The sequence below is a fragment of the Prionailurus bengalensis genome, chromosome B2 (genome assembly GCF_016509475.1).
Source record: "Prionailurus bengalensis isolate Pbe53 chromosome B2, Fcat_Pben_1.1_paternal_pri, whole genome shotgun sequence".
Lineage (NCBI taxonomy): Eukaryota > Metazoa > Chordata > Mammalia > Carnivora > Felidae > Prionailurus > Prionailurus bengalensis.
The window spans coordinates 53,945,136-53,969,240 of NC_057349.1; the positions used below are offsets into that span (position 1 = coordinate 53,945,136).

Consider the following 24,105-nt stretch of genomic DNA (forward strand, 5'->3'; position numbering starts at 1 on the left):
TATGAGTGTACAGTGTGATGATCTTCCACAAATTGAACATACTTGTGTAACCATCACCCCAGAAGGTCATTTGTGCCCCTTCCAGCACTATTCAACCACAATTTCCCAAATAAAACCACGATCCTAATTTGTTTTTAAGTTAACTCTACACCCAAAGTGGGGCTAGAAGTCACTACCTGAGGTTAAATGTCACATGCTCTACTTACTGAGCCAACCAGGCACCCCAATCCAAATTTCCAATAGCCAATTTTGTATGGTTGCAACTGTTTCCACTGTATGGGTATATCCTACTTTATTTGAAATCACTTTGAGTTGGACGTTTGGGTTGTTCCCAGTTTTTTATTGTTACAAACAGTCCTGCTAGGAGTATCCCTGTGCATGTGCCGTTTCAAGTATTTGTGAATACATCTGAAGGGTAAGTTCCTAGAAAAGAGTATTACACATTTTGTTATTACCGAATTGCATTTTGTTAATAAACTTATAATTCTAGCAAACCTATAGGATGCCTCTTTCCCCACATCTTTGCTTTGTACAGCATATTCTAAAATTTTTATCTTTACAATATGTATAGATGAAAATTATGTGTACTTTTAGTTTTTACATGTTTCTTTATGGATAAGTGTAATCATTTCTTATATGTTTAGGAGGCATCTTATTTTCTTGTGAGTAGTCTTCATATTCTTTACTTTTTAACTGAAAGTCATAGGATATTAAGAGTACAAAGGAACCCATGTCTTCATTTGTATTCTGTTTTTATATTTTTAAAGATTTTACTTTTTTAAATTTTTCCCCAAAGTTTATTTATTTTGAGAGAGAGAGAGAGGGCAGAAGTGGCAGAGAGAGAGAATCCCAAGCAGGCTCCACACTATCAGCACATAGCCAGACGTGGGCTTCAAACTCACAAACCATGAGATCGTGACCCGAGCCAAAACCAAGAGTCAGACGCTCAACCACCTGAGCCCCCCAGGCATCCCAGTTTTTATTTTTAAGTAATCTTCATACCCAATGTGGGTACTTGAACCTACAACCCTGAGATCAAAAGTTGCTTGCTGTACCCACTGAGCTAGCCAGACACCCCTCCATGTCTTCATTTTTATTTTATTTTTTATTTTTAAATAGACTCCACACCCAATGTGGGGCTTGAACTCATGACCCGGAGATCAAGAGTCAGATGCTCCACCGACTGAGCCAGCCAGGCACCCCTATGCCTTCATTTTAAAGTATGGAAATTTTTCCAAGCAAAGTTACATCGCAAGATATTATTGTATTTGAGATAATAATGGCTATCAGAATCATTACCTCTAAATAAATGAGATGTACTTATACATGAAAACCCAAAATGAATCAAAAGCTAATTTAAGGGATTGAGAAATATGCTTATGTACCCAGTGAAGATCTTAACTCATAAACTACAGTAACAGACTCAAGGCCCAAGTATCCCCTTAAAGTTCTTAACTCGGGCCACATTAACAGACCCAAAGTAAAGCCATAAGAAACATCTTCCTCCAGTTCAAAAATCTTGCTTTAGGGTACCTGGCTGGCTCAGACAGTGGAGCATGTGATTCTTGATCTCAGGACTGGGTTTTTGAGCTCCACATTGGGTGTAGAGATTACTTCAAAATAAAATCTTTAAAAATAAACAATTTTTTTTTAATTAAAAGTCTTGCTTTGACTGTGATGAGCACTGGGTGTTGTACGGAAGTGTTGAATCAAATCACTACATTGTACACCTGAAACTAATATTACACTGTATGTTAACTACCTGGATTTTAAATAAAAACTTCAAAAAATAAAATAAATATTCTAATACAGGGGGAAAAAAAATCTTGCTTTAAGCCTGAATCAATCAATAAATAACCTTGCTTCTCCAAACCTACCTATTCCTGTCAGTTACTCACATTTAGGACCTATATTAAAACCACTCAGCACAAATATTAATACCCATTCAAAGGCCCTTCCTAACCTTCTAAGATTGTGATTCTCCTAAACTTTGCCCTGGTGTGTGTCTGTATTGGGGGAGGTAGGGGTTCTCCTTTGATGTAGCAAGATAAGTATAATTGGCTGATTGTTACTTTGGCATGTCACTGTTGATCTTCCATTGGTGGGCTTTGGCAGTTTTGAGGTCCCACAGAGACTCTGTTAAGATCCTTATTACCATGGACCAGGAACTTCAACATGGTAGCTCTGTGCATATCTGAGACTCCTGAAATCTATTTGCCCATAATGATGTGGTACTTTCATAACTGAATCTGAGCTTTAAGCTTTCATGGTGCCTTTCAACATAAGTTTATTTTTACTCCTAGGATTAAGAATAAAATGTTAGATTCTGATCAATTTGTGTTATTTTGCCTTTTGGTTAAATTTGGCTTGTATCATTGTCTCCTCTTCCTTTTTAGCTTTCATTTTGATGTCTTCTGTGTTGTTTTTCTGTAAAAGAAAATCTTTGAGGAGGGGACAAAGCATAGGGCTGATGAGCCTACCATTTGAGTTAGCCCTAAGGACTAAAAAACAAAGTCTTGTTACAGTGTCATCCTTTCCACAAACTTTGACTAGGGTCATCTTTCAGAATCTTATAAAAACTCTCCTAAGTATTGTTTCCTTGCCACTTAGAACTCACTTGATTATCCTCACCTGTTTGAACTGGGACTGCAAGTTGTCATGCCTACAGTTAATGACAGTCAGCCATTAGTTAGAACATGGAGACAAAAGGTGCAAAAACACCACTCTCTGAGTTTTCATGGGTTAGTCTACCCTCCATTGGGATGGGCACGTGCTTCTTTTTATGTTTTCTCATTATTGTCGTAACTAATGCTCCTATCTTTCTAAATGCCACAATTTTACCAAAGGAAATTGAGAACTACGTTGGACACTTTGAGGAACTTTATGAGCAAAACTGTACATTTCAGAGGGGCATATGAGAGATACATTTGATGGTAAATTTTGAATTAATCTGGAGAATTTAAGTCTTGGCTTCCCTGAATTATACCAAATAGCATTTTTATTAGTATGTCCCTAAGGAATTAAGGCTTTGTTAGAAAAGGTGGAGATAGGAGCACCTTGGTGGCTTAGTTGGTTAGATGTTTGACATTTGACTTCAGCTAAGGTCTTGATTGGGCTCTGTGCTGGGCACGAAACCTACTTAAAAAAAAAAAAATGAACATAGAAAATTAAAAAAAGAGGGTCTAAATATTTCTGAGGTCTAAAGAACTCCATCTAAACATCATCCATGCCAGCAAAGGCTGATCAGGGAGTTCAGATTTCTTCTCCCATCAGCCTGTAAGCAGGTGTGCTCATCCCACTCCTCCCCCACGGGGCTAAGAAGAAAAATCACATTGTACTAATCAATTGACACCGAAAAGGCATTTAACAAAATCAGCGCTCATTCGTAATTTTAAACAGTTTTTAAAAAAACACAAAAACCCTATAGTTAACATTACACTTGGTGCTGTAAGAGTTAATACTGAGATTAGGAACAAGACGAGGATATCCATTCTCATCACTTTTTCAACATAGTTCTGGACATTCTAGCCAGTACATGGAGGCGAGAAAAAAAATAAAAGGCACACAGATGGTAAAGAAAAAAATCAAAACTGTCCCTATTTGCAGACAATTGACTATATAGATAATCCCAAGGAGTCTCAAAAAAAACAAAACAACAACAACAAAAACCAACCGAAAACCTTGCTAAAACTAATAATAAGTGAGTTCAGCAAGGTTACAAACACCAGATCAGTATACAAAACCCAACTGTATTTCTGTATACTAGCAATAATCATATAGACACCAAAGGTAAAAATACAACTGTTTACCATCTTTCTACCAAAAAACCTTAAATATAGGATTATATGCTAAAAACTACACAGTGCAAATGAAAGAAATCCTAGAAGACCTAAATAAATGGAGAAATGTGTTCATGGATTGGAGTACTCAATATAGTAAAAATGTCAATTCTCACCAAACTGATATACAGCTTTAATGCACTTCCAATCAAAATCCCAGCAAGAATTTTGTAGATTTAGACAAGATTATTCTAAAATTCATATGGAAAGGCAAAGGAACTAGAATAACTAAAACAATTTTGGAAAAGAAGAATAAAGTGGGAATAATCAGTCTACTTGATTTCAAGACTTACTATAAAGCTTAGTAATCAAGATTGTGTGATATTGGTAGAGGGATAGACATAGCTCAATGAAACAGAATGGAAAACCTAGAAATAGACCAACACAAACATCTCCAGCTATTTTTTTTCCAGCTGAAAATATAGCTGAAAAAGCTGAAATATAGTTTTTTCAACAAATATTGCTGAAGCAAATGGACATCCATAGTCCAAGAAAATGAGCCTCAACCTAAACTTCATACCTTATAAAAAATTAACTCAAAATCGATCATAAACTAAAACGTGAAATGTGAAATTTCTATAGACTTCTAAAGATTTATAAAAATTTTTAGAAATTTAGAAATTTATTTTTTATAAATTTATAAAGGTTTCTATAAAAGTTTTAGAAAAACCAGGGTAAAATCCTTGGGATCTAATGTTTGACAAAGTGTTCTTGGAGTTAACACCAAAAGCATGATCCATAAAAGGAAAAATTGATAAAATGGATTTCATCAGGATTAAAAGTTTTGCTCTGTGAAATACACTGTTAACAGATGAAAGACAAGCTACAGAGTCTGAGAAAATATTTAGAGACTACATATATGATGAAAGACTAGTACCTAGACTATATAAAGAGGTCTCAAACTCAATAGTAAAAAAAAAAAAAAAAAAAAATCCAGTTAGAAAATAGGCAAAAGACATGAAGAGACATTTTGACACACAGAACATACAGATGGCAAGCACATGAAAAGATGATCAATATCATTTACCATTAGTAATATACAAATTAAAGCTACAATGTGACAGCACTACGCACTTAAAATGGCTAAAATAAAAAATAGTGACAATACCAAATACCAGCAAGAATGTGGAGAAACTTGATCACTCATATATTGCTGATGGGAATGTAAAGTGTTACAGCAACTCTGGAAAACAGTTTGGCTAAACCATTATGACTCAGTTATTGCACTTAGGGGTATTTATCCCAGAGAAGTGAAAATTTACGTTTACATAAAAATCTTTACAGAATGTTCATAGCAGCTTTATTTGTGACAGCCAAAAGCTGGAAACAATCCAGCTGTCTCAACATTTGAATGGTTAAATTGTGTAACATCCATACCTTGGAATACTACTGAGCAATAAATAGTAATGAAGTATTGCTACATGAAAGGACCTGGAAGAACCTCCCGAAAATTATTCTGAGTGGAAAAGAAAGCCAATTCCAAAAGTTATATATTGTGTGATTCCATTTATATAGCACTATCTGTATCTATATATATCGTCTCTCTATATAGATATAGGTATGTATAGCATTCTTGAAATGATAAAATTATAGAAGTGGAGAACAGATTAGTGGTTGCCAGGGGTTAAGGAGGAGTTGGAGCTGGGAGGAAAAAGGGTATGGCTAGAAAGGGGCAACAGGAGGAATCCTTAGACATACAAAATATCCTTACACATAAAAAATCTAGAAGAGGGGCGCCTGGGTGGCGCAGTCGGTTAAGCATCCGACTTCAGCCAGGTCACGATCTCGCGGTCCGGGAGTTCGAGCCCCGCGTCAGGCTCTGGGCTGATGGCTCGGAGCCTGGAGCCTGTTTCCGATTCTGTGTCTCCCTCTCTCTCTGCCCCTCCCCCGTTCATGCTCTGTTTCTCTCTGTCCCAAAAATAAATAAACGTTGAAGAAAAAAAAATCTAGAAGAATCTCCAGACAGATTTTATATCTTAGCTGTATCACTTGTCAACATCTTGGTTGTGATAGTGTAGTACAATTTTGAATAATGAATAATGTTACATTGGGGAAACCGGGAAGAGGGTATATGGTATTTTTCCATATTCTTTTTCTCTTGTTTTAAGCAGCTACTACTACCTTTGCTGGCATGGATGATATTTAGATGGAGTTCTTTGAACCTCAGAAATATTTAGATCCTTTTTTTTATTTTCCTATGTCCACCTTTTTTTGTTTTGTTTTGTTGTCTTAGATATCCTATTCCATGCTTCTCATGAAAACTAGGCAGCCTACAGCTTATCTTGAATGTCCTCCCAATTGCCTTTCACCACAATTTCCTCTGTTCTTGAAAGTATCTGTAGGGTTGAAGTTAACCACCACCCATTGCAATGAAGTCAGCTCCTTTGTGAAGAGGTTGGGAGCCATGTGTTGCACAGCTTGCTTCTCCTCTGAGGTAAAATTTCTAAACTAGGGCTCTGGACACTGGCAAGCTTCTCTTTTAGTGACACCTCATTCAAGGAGCTAACCAGTTGGTGGAGGAATGGGGGCATCAGCCTGAGGTCCTCTGGTCTTCTCTCTTCTTGCACAGACATTGCCTTACCAGGTGAGTCAGGGGTGACAAAGGACTAAGTATTCTCAGTGTGCTGTGTTCAAGGCAGAACTTCTATTCCATTAGTATCATTTGTATGGAAAACGAGACTCACTACTTCTCAACTGCACTCACCTGAGATAGTCTCAGCAACAGGTAGCTGGGGACAAGATGAGAAATGCTGATATCCTGCTCGTTCCAGGAAAAGAGCTCTCTCTAACCAGGAGCTAGGGGTTAGTGAGTAGAGAGGGAGCCCTGTGCTTTTGGCTGCAGCAATCTGGAGTAGATTCTCTGCCTCACTGAGCTGGGAGGGGAGTGGTAGGGAGTGATCTTGGTTTGAATACCACAGACTCTTCCCTTGGTTACAGAATTTTCCTAGATTTTCTTAAATAGATGTTTCTTCATTTGCTGTTTGTCCTCAGGATTGCTTCCATAGGCTTTAAGTGTTTTTTTAGATATAATCTTCACCAGTTTCACTTTGGGAACAGGTCAGCCTAGCCCCTCACATGATCATGCCAGAAGTACTATGAATTATTTTTTACAAGTGCATGTGAATTTAAACTTATCTCAAAAGAAAATAAATCAGAACATAAATATGTAGCATGGCTAAACTACATCTAAGACACGTGTTATAGGTCTTACAGTAGAAAAAGTAGACCAACAAGAAAAGTAGTTAATTATCTCTGATATTCTAAACCCCTAATATCTACAAAGTGATCACCAGGTAACATGCAAGGAAGGCTCTTGACATGATTCTGAGTATCTGTATTCTGTGTACAAACATCAAGAAATCATGTAATGAAATTTTTTTAACATTTATTCATTTTTGAGAGACAAAGTGTGAGTGGGGGAGGGGCAGACACACACACACACACACACACACACACACACACACACACACACACAAACAGAATCCAGAGCAGGCTCCAGGCTCTGAGCTGTCAGCACAGAGCCTGACGCAGAGCTCAAACCCATGAACCACGAGATCATGACCTGAGCCAAAGTCAGACACTTAATCGACTTAACCATGAAAAGGTTTTTTTTAAGGAAATCAATGAATTCATAATTAAAATTTTTAAAAAGAGAGGAGGCAAGACTCTTCCTTATAGAAAAATGCCAACTAAAAAAAAGTTGAAAGACTGTAGAGTTGGGACATTATCATTTTGTAACGATCATAGTAAAGGTTGATAGAATATGCTCTCTATAAAGGAATGTTTACGTGGTCTGAAAGTATACCCTCACAGATTGCTTATTAGTTTTAAGGGATAATACTGGATAACACCTTGAACAGATGATTAAAATTAATATCCTCAATGAGGGGCAGTTAACCATCATGTGCTTCTAGATGCAGTAATCTAAAACACTTCAACATCACTTACAGTATTTTGTCTGGTAATGCAAAACTTGAATCTAACAGTAAGGAAACATATGAAAAACCAAAATTGAAGAACATTTTATACAACAATGGACGTTTGTACTTCAAAAAAATCAATAGCATGAAAAAAAGGCTGAAAAAGGGCTCCAAATTAAAGAAAAATACACACATAACAGCTCAATGCATTACATGATCCTGGAGTAGACAATTGATATAATGTGATAAAGACTATAGATTAGAAAAAAAACAGTATCATATGAATGTTAAATTTCCAACTTTTAATATTACTACTTTTTTGGACTGCATGTTTTTGTGTCCCCCAGAATTCTTATGTTGAAACCCTAATTTCCAATGGATGGTATTTGGAGATGGGACCTTGGGGAGGTAATAGGTCTTGAGGGTGGAGCCCTCATGATGGGATTAGGGTCCTTATAAGAAGACCCTAGAGAGCTGTTTTCCATCGTGTAAAGATATAAGATATATATCTTGGACTTCCCAACCTCCCAATCGAGACTAATAAATGTTTGTTATTTAAGCCACCCATTCTGTAGTAAATTATTAATAGCAGCCCAAGCAGACTAAAACAAGTACTATGGTTATGTCAAAGAAAATCCTTGATTCTTAAGAAACACCCACTGGAACATTAAGGTGTTAAGGAGGCATGATACATGCAACCTGCTCTTTGATGATTTATAAAAGTATATGTGTATACATAGATCTCTCTGTGTGTAGACAATATGATAAAACAAATATTTTTCCTGCAGTTTTTCCTTAAGTGTGAAATCATACAGAGATGTCTTGCTCCTGTTTAGGATTTTTCATTCTCCTTTAGCTTGTGTGAAGAAACAAATATTAAAAATGCCTTCAATTCCTCCACAGTTTCTCTTTGGTAAATAGACTTTGACAACTATTCTAACATGTACATTATCATAGAAGTTAGAGAGATCTTAATACTTATGATTGGCTAGCAAGATTGTTAACAATTATATCTACACTTATGCTGTGCAACAAGACCAATTCCTTCATTGAATAAAAAGCAATTTTAATACTTTTGGTTGTCTGTGGTGTTTTCAAAACCCTTGTGACCCACTACAAACTGAACCATTGAAAGTTTTGTTCACTGGCTTTACATGGAGGAATAATGTCACTATGATGCAAACACAGTGAAAAATGTCCTTCAAATAGTCCTACAGAGGGGTAGGAAGTTTTGCAAATTACTCAAAATGTGTAATAATGGCACCAAAAACTACTCTCCCCAGTTTCCTCATACAGGCAAATACATCACTGCTTGAAGGGGGAAATGTCTACATTTTAAAGAAGTAACAATTACAGCTTGCTTTAATGAAAAAAGTGGCTTGTACTTCTGAATGAACCATAGAAATGAAAAACCCTCTTTTGTTCTGTGCTCCAACAGGCTTCTTTTCCTTATGTGCAACACTTGTACAGAATTCTAGACCTGACAGGAAAAAAGAAGTTGCATTTATAGACCTATGGGCTAGTCTTTTATACTCTTTTCAGAACCAAATGCTTTTTGTTCTGCTCCCATAACTCCCAGGAAATGATTATGTCAACTGGTTCTGTATTATTCTAAGAGCCATCTTCTTCCCTGAAGAAAATTCTGTTTTGGAATAAATGCCTATAAATCCATTTCTTTATCAGTAGTTGTTGAAGAGACCATTGTAGTTGCCAGGTCTTAAAACCAGAGCATTTAATCAAAACCAAATATGGTCTTAATAATAGAATTGCATTAGAAGTATTTGTGCTTTTACTAAAGTATAGTAAGATTTGGTTCTGTGTATACATGAATTCTTTGGCCCAAATTGAATGCTCTTTAAGTAAATTACAGGCACATGATACTTCCCCTTTTTTCAGACTTATGAAAATATTGTATAATTCTCAATGAGGGTTTGAGCCTTTTAATGCATTTAATTTGCCTCTTGGTGGCATTCTCTTAGTTAAGAACTAGGTCTCCAGAATCTTAAATGCTGCTGTGCAGCCAATATTCAGACAGATGGTTCTATAAATAATCATTCAACAAAAAAAGCAAGTCAATAGAAAACTGATGAAAACAGGGGTACCTGGGTGGCTCAGTCGGTTAAACATCCAACTTGTGGTTTCAGCTCAGGTCATGATCCCACAGTTCGTGAGTTTGAGCCCCACATCAGGCTCTCTGCTGTCAGCACAGAGCCAGCTTCAGATCCCCTGTCCCCATCTCTCCCTGCCCCTCCCCTGCTTGTGCTCTTTAAAAAAAAAAAACAACAAAAACTGATCAAAACTAAAGTTGAAGCTTAAACTTATTTGTTAAATTGTGAGTTTAAAGAATAGTATCATGGGAATGCAAGCTGGTGCAGCCACTCAGGAAAACAGTATGGCGGTTCCTCAAAAAACTAGAAATAGAACTACCCTACGACCCAGCAATTGCACTACTAGGCATTTATCCAAGGGATAAAGGTGTGCTGTTTCAAAGGGACACATGCACCCCCATGTTTCTAGCAGCACTATCAACAATAGCCAAAGTATGGAAAGAGCCCAAATGTCCATTTATAGATGAATGGATAAAGAAGATGTGGTATATATACAGTGGAATATTACTCGGCAATCAAAAAGAATGAAATCTTGCCATTTGCAACTACGTAGATGGAACTGGAGATAAGGTATTAGGCTAAGTGAAATTAGAGAAAGACAAAAATCGTATGACTTCACTCATATGAGGACTTTAAGAGACAAAACAGATGAACATAAGGGAAGGGAAACAAAAATAATATAAAAACAGGGAGGGGGACAAAACAGAAGAGACTCATAAATATGGAGAACAAACTGAGGGTTACTGGAGGGGTTGTGGGAGGGGGGATGGGCTAAAGGAGTAAGAAGCACTAAGGAATCTACTCCTGAAATCATTGTTGCACTATATGCTAACTAATTTGGATGTAAATTTAAAAATGATATTTCATCAACTTAAAAAAATGATAAAATGCGCAAAGGACTTAAAATATTTCTCCAAAGAAGACCTACAAATGGCCAACAGGTATATGAAAAGATGCTCAACATCACTCATCAAGGACATGTAGATCAAAACCACAATGAGATATCACCTCTTAACAGAATGACCATTATATAAAAAACAAAAAAATATGATCTAGCAATCCTACTTCCAGTCATTTACCCAATGATTTGAAATCAGAATCTCAAAGAGAGATTTGCATTCCCATGTTACCTGCAGCATTATTCTCAATAGACAGTGTGGAGTGTGGACATTACCTAAATGCCCATCCACAGATCAAAGGGTAAAGAAAAGGAGATTTACATACACCATGGAATATCATGAAGCCGTAAAAAAGGAAATTCTGTTATGTGGTCTACCTAACATGAATGAACTTTGAGGACATGATGCTAAGTGAAATAAGCCAGTCACAGGACAAATATGGCACAATTCCACTTACACGAGGTACCTAAACTAGTCAAGCTCATAGAAACAGAAAGTAGAATGGTGTTGGCCAAGGGCTGGAGAGAACGAGAGCGGGGATTTGCTGTTCACTGGGGTTTACAGTTTCAGTTACGCAGGATGAGCAAGTTCTAGACACTGCTTATACTTAATTCTGTGTTATACACTTCATTAACGGGGTAGAGCTCATGTTATGTGCTTTTTGCCTCAATAAAAACTAATAAAATACGAATATTCTCCACCAAAAGAAAGAATAGTATCAAAATAATGTCACTCATCTAGATCTAAAAAATCTATTATGTTGTTTAGGATACAGTCTAAGAGAACTAAATTAGAGGAGTTACCAAAACCAGTGGTAGGCTCCCTCCCTAATCTAAACTCATAAAGCAAAATAATGGATCCACGGCCCAAGTAAAACATAAAAAAAATAGCCACACAGAAAACATTTCCCCATAGTTAAAAAGTCTCCATTTTGAACACTGAACCATTCAGGAAATAACTCTGCTTCTTCCAAATCTAATCAGTCCCTACTTCACACGCTGGCCTTAACATCATGCAAACCAATCTCTTAATTTCCTCAGATTGAGAGACTCCTAAACTTTGTGGTTTCTTCTCCTTTGCTACACTAAGCTAAATAAACCTGGTTTTGTGGTAACTACAGGCATATCTCTAATCTTCTGTTAGTGTGTTGCAAAGGATTTTCTTAAAAACACACAGTCTAGCTACCCAGAGAAAATTACTGTTGATGATTAAGTAGTTTCCCTAATTCAGGCATGGTTTTCTTGGCAGTTGACATGGTTCTTATCATATTACTTATCTTGCATTTTTGAAAAACAGGATTTTAGAAATTTTAGCTACACATTTTCAATGGAGATGAAAACACTATAGAATTATATTGGCAGAATACATCCCAAAGTTTAACCATTTCATTTTCCAGTCACTAGACATTTAAATGTTTTACAATTTTTCTATTACAAACCTGTCATAAATAATATTTTGCATACATATTTTCCTACAGACTAAGGTATGTCCTCAGGAGAAAGCCTTGCATTGACAACTGAATTGAAGAACATGAGAATTTGGGAGCTCCAGCCAGAGAAAGCTCGTTTTCCGATAGTTTTACCCATTAACTCCTACCTGTAATCAGTCTTTTATTCTCAAATTTTTCAAGAATTTTCAAACTTAGGCAGAAAAGCAAATGAAGTCATAAAGCACTTGCTGGAAAAGCAGAAAATAACAAATACCAAGAATAATTACTATAGGCATAAATAATCAGCTAGGTTTGGACATAGGCAAAAACAGGCATCTGAAAATTTAAAAGAATTTTCCGACTTTAAAAGTTCTTTTCAAAATTGTTGGTGTAGAAAAAAAAAAAAAAAGCCGGACAGTTTTGTATGACATTAAAGTGAGAAAAACCACACAAGTAAACATGAGTCAACTATTTTAAAGACTGCTTTTTGAGTATGAACGCTGAAAAAAAAGTAAGCTATTTTAGTAAGGTAATACTCTGAGAATATCTTTAAACAGCGCATGTTTTCACTGGCCTAGAGCTTAATGATAGCTAGGCCTCGGCTCCCTGGATTCTTGCTTCGCCAGTTTTCTTCAGGCCAACCTGGAGACTGGAACTCTGGTCCTCAATTTGCCTACTCGGGTGTATTAATACATGCTATGGCTGAGAGAATGAAGCTAGGGAACAGGTGAGTAACATAAAGACACCTCGGATTTCTTTATCTCAAAATTCAACTACACCTTTACATTTCGGGCCCACCGCAAAAAATACAAAAATAAAAAAGGAATATGAGAATTTAATCGCCATCATCCGCCATTACGCCAAAACTGACACCGGTGAGCTTCGTTTCCACACCCATACAATACCCAATTGCAAACACACCTCCACATCCCTGTTCCTGCCCTTCACTATGAAACAGAACCTAGCCCGCCCCGGCTCCGCAAAGCTGCAGCTGACGTCAGCGTGGCAAAATGTGTGCGCCATGCTTTGGAGTCCTTTTCCGCGGTTTGCTACTGACGCCGGGACGGTCTCGGGCGGCACTAGAACTACAACTCCCAGGTTCCTGCGCGGCGCGGAGAAGGCAGGCCGGGACTGTGCGAAAGAGACTCCGGGGATAGCGGGCCAGAGCCGGCCGCTCCTCCTTTTGAAGCGGTTTCGCACCTCTTTCCGCCCGCGGCGTCGGTGGCGTCGGCGGCGTCGGCGCTCACGCAGGGGCGGGTCACGGCGGCGCGAAGCGGTGCTGGGCGGGAAGGGAAGTCGTGGCGGCGGTGGCGGCGGGGACAGCTGCGACGGCGGCGGTGGCGGCGGGGACCGCAGCAGCGGTGGTGCTGTCAGTTAGGCCGTCGGAGAAATGGGAGACCCGGGGTCGGAGGTGAGTGGTGGAGCGTCGGGCCGCGGCGTTCTCAGCCGCGCCGCGAAAGGGCTTTGTGTTTTGTTGAGTGTGCGGCCTGCCGTGCCCCCGCGGGGCGAAAGCCTCGGCGTCTCGGGCCGAGCCCAGCGTTCGGGCCTGGTGCGGGTCCTAACGACGACCCAGCGGTAACAATGGCCGCCCGGCCGCCCCTGGTCCCCTACGCCGGCCCCGGTGCTCCCTGTTGTCGCCGCTCTGCCCGCGAGAGCGACATTTTGAGACAGGATCGCCCTTCGGCGGTGAGCGCGCATCCCTCCTCCTCGAGCAGATAGGGGAATTCGCAGGGGCTGGGGAGTCGTTTTCGGCGTCCGCTCCCCATGGCTCCGCGTCTGCAGAGGCAGAACGCGACTCCATGGAGTTCTGTTCTTAGTCGGATTTGCATGCAGTTGTGCTGTTAGGTTTCCTCAAGAGCTCGTGGTTTTAAAAAGCTCTTTCTTTTTCGTTCCTTTTGGGAAAGTCTCTTCCACCAAGTACGTGGCTGTATAGATAAGCGTGTTTTGGCTTATTTTTATAGATAATAGAATCTGTCCCTCCAGCTGGGCCCGAGGCATCTGAGTCAACAACGGATGAAAATGAAGATGACATTCAGTTTGTTAGTGTAAGTAGCAACGACATTCGGGTTTTTCCTAGAGTTCCAAGACTGCGCGTGGTAAGCCATTATGTGATTGTACTGCACCTGTCCACCCCTCATTGAGCAACTGTGTACGAACGTCCGATGGGTACTAGACACCGGGGAGCGTGGCGTAGGATTAGGAAATTTACCCAAAGAGGCCTCTGAGCAGCTGCGGTAGCCGTCACAAAGACTGCCGAAAGTCCGTGGTAAACGCTTCTCGTGCGTTTACTTAGCGCTGTTTTAATGCTTAGTCTAGGCGTGTTTCCAAGAGGGACAAGGTTGTCCTGTAACAGATGACGATGCAGGCGAGAGAGAGAGGACAGGTGATGATGAGGAAGGAGGTAGAGAACAAGAAGGCTTGCAAGAACTCAAAATCTGAGCGTTATGTAGCTGCATAACATGAAGGCGACTAGCTTGAAGACTTCCCTGACCTGTGAGATCATGGTGTTTGTTACAGCATAGTGCAGGAGTTGATGTTCATATGGAGATCCCTGCATCACCAGGAACACACATATTTTTCAGAATTTCGTCCCTTCGGGTCAGTGGTCTTTAAGCATTACCAAGCGTAAATGTGTGGATTGCGGGGCCTCACCCTTCCATTCCCACTGACTCAGAATTTGTAGGTGGGACCTAGGAGTCTTCCTTTTGGAAAGATGAAAGGACATATGAATCTCTGAACCACAGTTTGTAAAGCCTTGGTTTAGGCAGAGTGGGGGTTATGACGTATTTGGAGATGATTTTCACCCAAAACTGTCAAGAGTTGCAAAGGCTCGGCTTAAAGTGGTATCATAGTTAGAGAATACTTCTACTCTAAACCATTTTCTGAATACTGTAGTTATTTGAGGTTTGCTGTGAAACGTGTATAGTTTTTCTTAATAGATTGTAGTGTTTTTATGTTTGTTGGTTTGGGACAGTTTGTAAAGCTGGTTATTAAATGATATCCTCTACATACCCCAACATTAGGGCCATTGTGGTGAAACCATTTTTGTATTGTCTTTAATTGGTTTATTGAGGAGTCTTTCACGAGATCATTTTTTTGGCTGTCTTCACCATTGCTAGTGCATGTGGTACTTTTTCCTTTTATTTATTTTCAGAGTGAGAGAGAGAGTGCAGGTTAGCATGCAACAGGGTGAGGGGCAGAGAGAGAGAAAGAGAATCCCAAGCAGGCTCCACCCTATCAGCACAGAGCCTGGCGTGGGGCTTGATCTCACAAACTGTGGAATCATGACCTGAGCCAAAATCAAGAGTCAGATGTTTAACCACCTGAGCCACCCAGGTGCCCTTTGTCCTTTTATTTTAATTCTAGTGTGGTTAACATAGTGTTAAATTAGTTTCAGATGTACTTTTTCTTTTTCTTTTTTTTTTTTTTTAAAGTGTTCAGTCATTTTGAGAGAGAGCATGGGAGCAGGGAAAGGGGCAGAGAGAGAATGCTAAGCAGGCTCTGTGCTGATAGCAGGACTCGATCTCATGAATTTTGAAATCATGACCTGAACCGAAATCAAAAGTTGGATGCTCAACCAGCTGAGCCACCCAGGTGCCCTAACAGTGGACTGAAGTATGTTCGTAACAGGATTCTATGGCTTCTTAGGGCAAATACTTCAGGTTGTTCCTGAATATTGGTATTTGGGGAATATTCATCTTGATATTTGTGTATATGAAAGAATGCTATACTTCTTTATAAACTATGGGTGTTGGGTTGAGAATCACAGATGGAATTTATAAAAATAAGATTTGAAAAACTTTTTGGTACTTGTGGAATAAAAAATTATAGCATGTATGTAACTTAAGCATAATAATGTATTAAGCTGAAGTTTAAAATACTCTTTATTTTTGAAATATTGTTTTAATTTTAGGGGCCCCTGGGTGGTTTATTGGTTAAGTATCCAACTTCAGCTGAGGTCATGATCTCACGGTTCATGGGTTCAAGCCCCATGTCAAGCTCTGTGCTGACAGCTCAGAGCCTGGAGCCTTCTTCAAATTCTGTGTCTCCCTCTCTCTCTGCCCCACCCCTGCAAGTGCTCACTCACTCACAAATAAAACATTAAAAAAAAACTTTTTAAAAATATTCTTTTAATTTTAAATGTAGAGAATATCTTACATCTTTGGGTCAAGAATAAAAAATCTATAGTGCAGGGGCGCCTGGGTGGCTCAGTTAATTGAGCATCCAACTTCGGCTCAAGTCATGATCTCATGGCTTGTGAGTTCAAGCCCCACGTCGGGCTCTGTGCTGACAGCAAGGAGCCTGGAGCCTGTTTCAGAATCTTTGTCTCCCTCTCTCTCTTTCCCTCCTCTGTTCATGCTCTGTCTCTCTCTCTCTCTCTCTCTCTCTCTCTCTCTCTCTCAAAACTAAATAAACATTTTAAAAAATTAAAAAATATAATGTATTGTGTGTGCACCTTGATACAACACCTTGTATTTATCCCTGTTGGCAAATACAGGTTCAAAGTTCTGATAGTTCCAAATGGAGAAGTGAATTATATGTATTAAGCACAATTACAGTTTTAGAAGAGATCTATGAAAAACATTGCTTCTACATTTTTAGTGATAACACTTAAATGATAATTAATGATAACAATTCTATTTTAAAATAAATTGAGATAGAGCCTTCTACTTCTCTCTGTAAACTAATCTTATCCTTGACTCCTTTAGGTGATGCTCATCCAGTAAAGATAACAAATTGTTCTCTGCTTAAGATTTCTTCAGATACAAAAATGGCATTATAATGTTGCTTCTTGATTTACTCTGGCTTGGATTTCTTAATTCACGCTCATTAATCTAATTTTCCCGTCTTTGATCACATGGTGGCACAGCAGTCTTTCAGTGGTTTGCAAAATATAGAGCCTGAAACCAAACAGTGTGCTGAAGGAAAGAAATAATAAGGATAATAAATCCCTTTCATTTAAATTACGTTGAAATATACGTACAGAGAACTGCACGGTTTATAAGTGTACAGTTTGATTTTTGCAAAGCCAATACCTGGGTGATCTCAAACAGAATGTTACCATAGCAAAAACTTTTTATTTAAGGATATTGCTCTCATTTTCTGTTTAGCTTAATAATACAGGTATATCTCCACCACTCCCAGTTATTGTAAAGTAGAAACATTTGAAACCTATGAAAACTTTATAAGCTAAGAGGGTCTAAAGCAAAGAAGCAGTTACCATTTACTTATATGGAAAAATTTTCAGCATTTCCAGACCCCAAAAATAACCTCTTTTTGGCTTTTCTGATACCTTAAAACACATCTTGCTAATGGATGTCCAAAATAAATTGAGATAAAGTACAGATGTTTACAGACATAATCCAAAGCTGTGAAATGCTGAGTTTAGTTCACAGGGAAGCAGCTTGGCAGTGGTACTCTCGCTGCTTGGGGTGCACACCGCCTCTGTAATGGTTTTCTGCAAAACAAATGCTGTACAGTATTTGTGTTTTTCTTCCTTTTTTTTTGTTTGTTTTTTGTATAAGAGAAAATCTTCAGATTTACTTCAGTTAGTGAAAACTGATACCAATGTAGGTCTTTCGTAAAAGTGAAATGGTGTTAACACAAGCTTTTGAAAACTGAGAATATTTTTCTGGTCCCTTATTCAGCCACCATCTTTCTGTCTTTCTTTGAAACTTTGTATATTTTAGTTAATTTACTCCCAGAAAATGGTTTTAGCCAAGAGCTGATGACATGATTTTTCACAGTGCTACTTGAGACACAAAGGCAACCTATTATAATCTTGGTAATAGCACATGAGATTTAGGTTTAAGTCAAGATTATTGGTATAATGTGGAATCATTGAACATTTGGAAATAGTGAAGGAAATCAAGGTATAATTTCATCAGTAGCTTCTGAAGCACATAGGTCAAGTGATAATACTTAAACTGCAGTAGGTAAGAGTCATGGGCACAAATGTGAAGGTATCTTGACTGGGTGTCTTGCACCTATATTTAGCTCAGTAAATAAAAATAATGTTGGAGCTCATGATATGCAAAGTCATGAAGTAAGTACTCTAGAACTACGAAAGATTAACTGAAAATAGGTCCTACCTGTAAGTGCCCATATTTCAATGTGGAAGATAATATAGGTTATGAGAACTGTGTAAATGGTTGTAGAAAGTAGTTATTTTATAAAAAGTACCCGGTGCTATATAAAAAAATAAAGGAAGCCTTTTTGGCCTAGGTAACATTTAGTATTTGTATTTAAAAGAGCATTTTGAAAAGAAATAAGGAAAGGCATCAAAATGGGAAAGCAGGGAAGATGCTGTGTAGTTTTGGAGGATAAAAATTTTTAAAGTGAAAGAGAAAAGGGTGGGCCAGATAGTGTAGATTTTGAATTGTGGACTAAAAGTGGCAGTTGGGAACCACTTGGAATTTTTGAACTGGATAAGTAAACTATATCCCTGATCCTGTAACTGGAAATCTATTGAAAAAACACATGCATTATTAAAATTTTAGATTAGAGTTTTGCACCGGTATTCAAATCCATATTCTTTTAGACTTGGGTAAACTGCATTTCTTACAGTCCATATCTTAGTGTATTGACATTATTTTCCATTTACAGTTGACCCTTGAACAGTGGGTTTGAACTGCGTGGATCCACTTGTATGTAGGTTTTTTTACAGTACTATAAATGTATTTTCTTTATGATTTTTGTAATATTTTTGGCTTTATTGTAAGAATACAGTATATAATAACATCATACAAAATACATGTTAACCAACTGTTTATGTTATTGGTAAGGCTTCCAGTCAACAGTAGGCTTCTAGTAGTTATGTTTTGGGAAGTCAAATGCTGTATGTAGATTTTCAATTCCGTAATGGAAGGGAAGGTCATAGCCCAAACCCTCATGTTCTTCAAGGGTCAACTGTTGTAGGTAATTGGTGTTTGGTTTTGTATGATCATTTTTCTAGTAACAGGAATGAAAGCTTTTTGTGTCATTAATTTTTTTTTTTTTTTTTTTACTTAGAATATTAATATTAATTCAGCTGTGTTACTAAACTGTTTTGTTTGTGCCTGTGCTCCTGGCCCTAATTGTGCGGCCTTCGGGAGTAGAATCCTTTGATTTTGTTATTGGTACAAAAGGGATGATGAGAATGATGGTTTACTAGTTGATGAATTGAGCAAATTCAAATAAAATGCCTTTAATTGGAGGACAACATGCATTTATACTTGTTAAGAACATAGGCAGTCACTGTAAACATTTTAAGAAATGTTTCTTGACATAATACACATTCTTATGGGGAATTAATAACTTATTTTTTGGTTAGTGTTATGAGTTATTCAGATTTGAGGGCAATAGCAAGAAGTCTTTTTTTCTCTTTTTGAAGGAAGACAAAGTCTCTTAAAAACTTAGGTAATAAGGGATTGATTTAAAAAAGCATGTAGGGTCACCTGGCTGGCTCAGTCAGTAGAGCATGTGACTCTTGATCTCAGGGTTGTGAGTTCAAGCCTCACGTTGGATGTAGTGATTACTTAAAAATAAAATTAAAAAAAAAATGTAGTGTGTATACTTTGAACTTAACCTCAGAATTATAGTGACCACACAGCCGGTTATATATTTAGAGAATCAGGTGTACCTCACTTAGTTTTCTCATTTGTTAAATGGAATAATAATAATAATTCACTGTTTCACCTTATAAAGTAATTGGGGATTAAATGGAATCATTTACATGAAAAGTTTAGTACAGTTCCTGTATAGGGCTCAAAGACAAATGTTGTTGATGAGTAGTAAAATTAATGGAATACTAAAATGTTTTGATTCTTTAAGTTCGTTATGGTGGCATTTTTTCCATATCCATAACTAAAGTTTAGAGTGTGTGCATATAAGTAATATTTTCCTTGGGGATACTTCTCTTATTTTTTAACTCAGCCTCTGCTTTTTTTGGTGGTCTCAAATACATGTCATCGTAATCTACCATTCTTTCACGTATAAACCCATAATTATTTGCTGAGTGAATCAATAAATATTCTAAATGACTCTTGGTTTTTCTCATTTTTGGATTTCCTACCCAGATTGTTTTTACTCTTTTAATTAGTGTGAATCATATGAAGTTGTCATTTTTCACTAGTTCAGGAATAGTTGGTTGCATATCAGTCTAATGGTTCACCCTAGCAGTAAATTTGTAGTAGTCTTCTTTCATCATTTCCTGCTCCTGCTGTTTTCTGCTATTTCTGCAGCTGTTTTTAAATCCCATCTGTGACCATTTTCTTTATCCTGGGTTTGGGGGGGGAGGGGGAGGGTTCCTCTTCTACTTTTTGCTTTGTACTCTGTTACCTTCTTTCGTCTCTTTTTTCTCTGTTTATGGAAGCTCTCTGCCCTTCCCTCTGTGTATTTCTGGTAACCTGGAGACTTTCTTGGTGGGCTGTTGCTATGGACATGTAATAACAATTTCTAATGCACATTTCTTGAAGAGCCCAAAGTTAAGGTGTTAGAACAGGAGAAGCTAGCATATTTTTATTTCTTCTACTTCCTTGAATTGAATGTATAACATTAACAGTGGTAGATTGTAGTCTAAAGGTAGGTGAATCTTCTCTGTTAACCATAATTGGAGAATATCCTCTTTTCTAAACTTCCCATCTTTAGGGGTACCTGGGTGGCTTAGTTGGTTAAGCGTCTGACTTTATCTCAGGTCATGATCTCATGGTTCGGGAGTTCGAGCCCCGCGTCAGGCTTGTGCTGACAGCTTAGACCCTGGAGCCTGCTTTGGCTTCTGTGTCTCCCTCTCTGTCTGCCCCTTCACTGCTCATGCTCGCTCACTCTTTCTCAAAAGTAAACATTTAAAAAAAATAAAAAACATTTTTTTAAACTTCCATTTTTACAGCTCAGGCAAAAATCTTAAATTACTTATTACATGATCCCTGTCCTGAAGTTCTGGTCTCTGGTTTTATCGTAGTGCCTAGATAAAACCTGTCTGCAAGGATAGCAATTTTCTGCTTGAGGAGAAGTTGTAGCCTAAGGGAGAAACAAGTTATCTTTGAGACGGAATGTCTCTTCTAAGGAAGAGGATGTTTAAAGATCTTAGCTTCTGTGTCCTGACTCTAGTCTTTCTCTGTTAGTTTATCCACTGAATAGATCGCTTTGCCTTGCCAACAGTCAGCTTTCTGCATCCTAAGAGATCTTTCCCTCAGCTGTATTCTCTTCCTGTGTTCCTTTCTCTTATTCTCAACATATTAGAATTTAAAAAATAATATTCTTTACTCATGGCCTTACTGCCTCTTTTTTTTTTTTTTTATACTTTATTTTTGGGTAATCTCTACAACCAACGTGGGGCTCAAACTTACAACCCCAAGATAAGAGTCGCATGCTGCATTGACTGACCAGCCAGGCGCCTCTGTTGCCTCATGTTCTACTTAATATTTTAGAGCCTGGCTTTTATATGCTTGCTACTTTCTTGAAAGTTGTTTTCAGGCATTTAAAAATCTTGTTGCCAATTTCAGTGGCAGTTTTTTTGGTTGTCCATGTTTTTGACTACATTTTGCATTGACAACTTTTTGAGGATTCTCTAGTGTTTTTGAATTTATCCATTCCTGATTCTTCTTCAGTCTTTGATTACCTGCTTAGCTCTTCTTGAGTCCTAAAATTCCAGCATTTCCTCAAGAGCCTCATTAAATTTCTTCTTTTTCCTCATTGTTTTCTTTGTTAGCAATATCATAGTTCAATTCAGTCTTCTAGAGGAACCCCTCCCAAATCTGTATTTCTAGCTATGTTTGTACATCCAGATTTCAGCCCTGCATTTCTGGCTTCTGCCAGTTAACTTTGTGTGCCACTGGTACATCAACCCATTATGTTCAAAAGAGTGTCGGCTTCCTGTTTCTGAATTCCAGATATATCCAGCTGGTTGTTCAAGCTTGAAACCTTAGGGACTTCTTTGATTCCTTTTTATTGTTGGAATTTTGTTTTTTATAGCCAATCTTTTTTTTCTTTTTTAATACCCATGTGTTGTCTTGTATATATACTACAACACTATTCTCTTTGCTGCTGTTTTTTTTTTTTTTTTTTTGCATTATTTGACTGATTAATTACCCTGCATTTCCCACTCTCCATACTCATCTACATGATTAATTTTAAAGCACAGTACTCATGTTTTCCTTATCTTAGTATTTATTGATTCCCTCTTGCCTATGGAATAAAATCTAGGCTTTTAGGCCTAGTATTCAAGGCCTGATATATGATGCAGTTAGTATGGTTGGAAGCAGGATGGAGAAGAATCAGGTTTGATGTCTGACTATAGGAGTGGGAAATAAAGCCAAGCTGTTAGAGAACCACATGTTTTTGAGTGTGGTTATCTAACAGGTAATTAATACTCATCCCATCTAAAAAACATTGAATCATATCTGTGTCCTTATAGCACTAATTCCTTTATTATTAATAATCCTTCCCCGAAGAATAACATTGTCTTAATATTCTACCAAGGTTTAAACTCTTCCTTTTAGATCTTGTCATTAGTTTTTTTTAATGTTTATTTTTTATTTTTGAGAGAGAGAGATAACGAGCAGGGGAGGGGCAAGGGTGGGGGTGCACAGAGCCAGCTGAAGCAGGGCCCAAGCTGCTCTTAGCATCCTGATGTGGGGCCTGAACTCATGAAGTGTGAGATAATGACCTGAGCCGAAGTCGGACACTTTACCAACTGAGCCACCCAGGTGCCCCAATATCATTTCTTACTCATGTACTCTGAATATTTTTCTGTGTGTGTTCTAATTATTTTCTGGCGCCCATTGGCCGCCTCTTTAGAGGAATTCTTGCCAGTCCCAACAAAAAAGTGATTGTTTTAAGTGACTGGTTTAGTTTGAATAACTACATGACTTGTTAATTTGCTTGATTCTTTCATAGGAAGGACCATTAAGACCTGTTCTGGAATACATTGATCTGATCAGCAGTGATGATGAAGAGCCTAGCACCTCCCATAGTGATGTAAGTACATTATATTTGATTTGCATTTCTTTCACTTTAGTCATTTAAGAGGCCTTGTCTAAGACAATTACCAAGTCAATGATGGCTGTGTTTAGGAGCTGTAGTACTTGAGTGAATGGCCCATTTCTGTAGAATGAGCCATAGAAGGTATCCATTGAGTCCTTTGCCCAGAACATCTCCTACTTCCAGTTTTGTTTTTTACTTTCAGTGAGAATGTGAAAAGATAACATGATACAGCAAAGTTCTAAGACTTGAAGATGGTATCTGATAAAAGAGAAATGGAATAAAAACTGCAAGTGTTTTGGCTCCTTGTGCCCTTCTCCTTTCGTATCTCTCCTTAGGTGCCATGTATAACTGGATCCTTTTCTTCCAGAACCATGTGGCCACAGAAAGTTTGTTTTATCTTGGAAGAGAGGATGTGTGAAGATCCTTTAGAAAATGGAATGTGGGGAAGGGTTATAGGTGGTATAGTACTTCAGTTGTCATTCCTTTTAACCTTCTCTATTCATCACATATTTGGGGTGTTTTTTTTTTTTTCTCTTACCTGTGATTTATTGGTTGTGGGTTTGACCCTTAAACTAATACTTCCCTTACTCTGAGAACCAAACTAGCTGAGCCCTTTGTAGTAACCTTGTCTTTCTTTTGTCTTAGCCCAAGTTTCTATTAATGGGCTATTGTCTTGATGGATTGATGGGTTGGAGACTCCTGGCCGGAATACTTCTTGCTTTATATTACAAGGGATTGAGACTTGGACTTGGAATCAGTATGCCTAGGTTTTAGCCTGAGCTTTACTCCTTAGTAATTTTGTGACTCTGGATAAATTAAGTAGCCTTTAATCTTAATTTCTTTATCAGATAATAATACCTACCTCACAGGGTTGTTGTGAGGACAAAATGAAGTGACAAATACATACTATGTAAGCTCCTTGGAAACTACAAACCATAAAGTAGGACT

The 24,105-nt window shown here is 38.0% G+C and overlaps 1 protein-coding gene across 8 annotated transcripts in view; it reads left to right on the forward strand.

Moving 5' to 3' along the window:
* The first annotated feature begins 13,291 nt into the window (after positions 1 to 13,291).
* The window catches only part of ZNF451 (zinc finger protein 451), an 88,726-nt gene continuing 77,912 nt past the window's right edge, over positions 13,292 to 24,105 (forward strand). For 3 of the 8 annotated variants that reach the window (XM_043591710.1, XM_043591711.1, XM_043591709.1), the window contains exons 1-3: positions 13,472 to 13,606; positions 14,157 to 14,240; positions 23,071 to 23,151. In XM_043591710.1, coding sequence (XP_043447645.1) covers positions 13,586 to 13,606; positions 14,157 to 14,240; positions 23,071 to 23,151 — 186 coding nt within the window. In that variant the 5' untranslated portion in view covers positions 13,472 to 13,585. Of the gene's footprint in view, positions 13,607 to 14,156; positions 14,241 to 14,462; positions 14,794 to 23,070; positions 23,152 to 24,105 lie in introns of those variants that run through there. The other 5 variants (XM_043591708.1, XM_043591706.1, XM_043591705.1 and 2 more) reach the window with 4 other exon arrangements.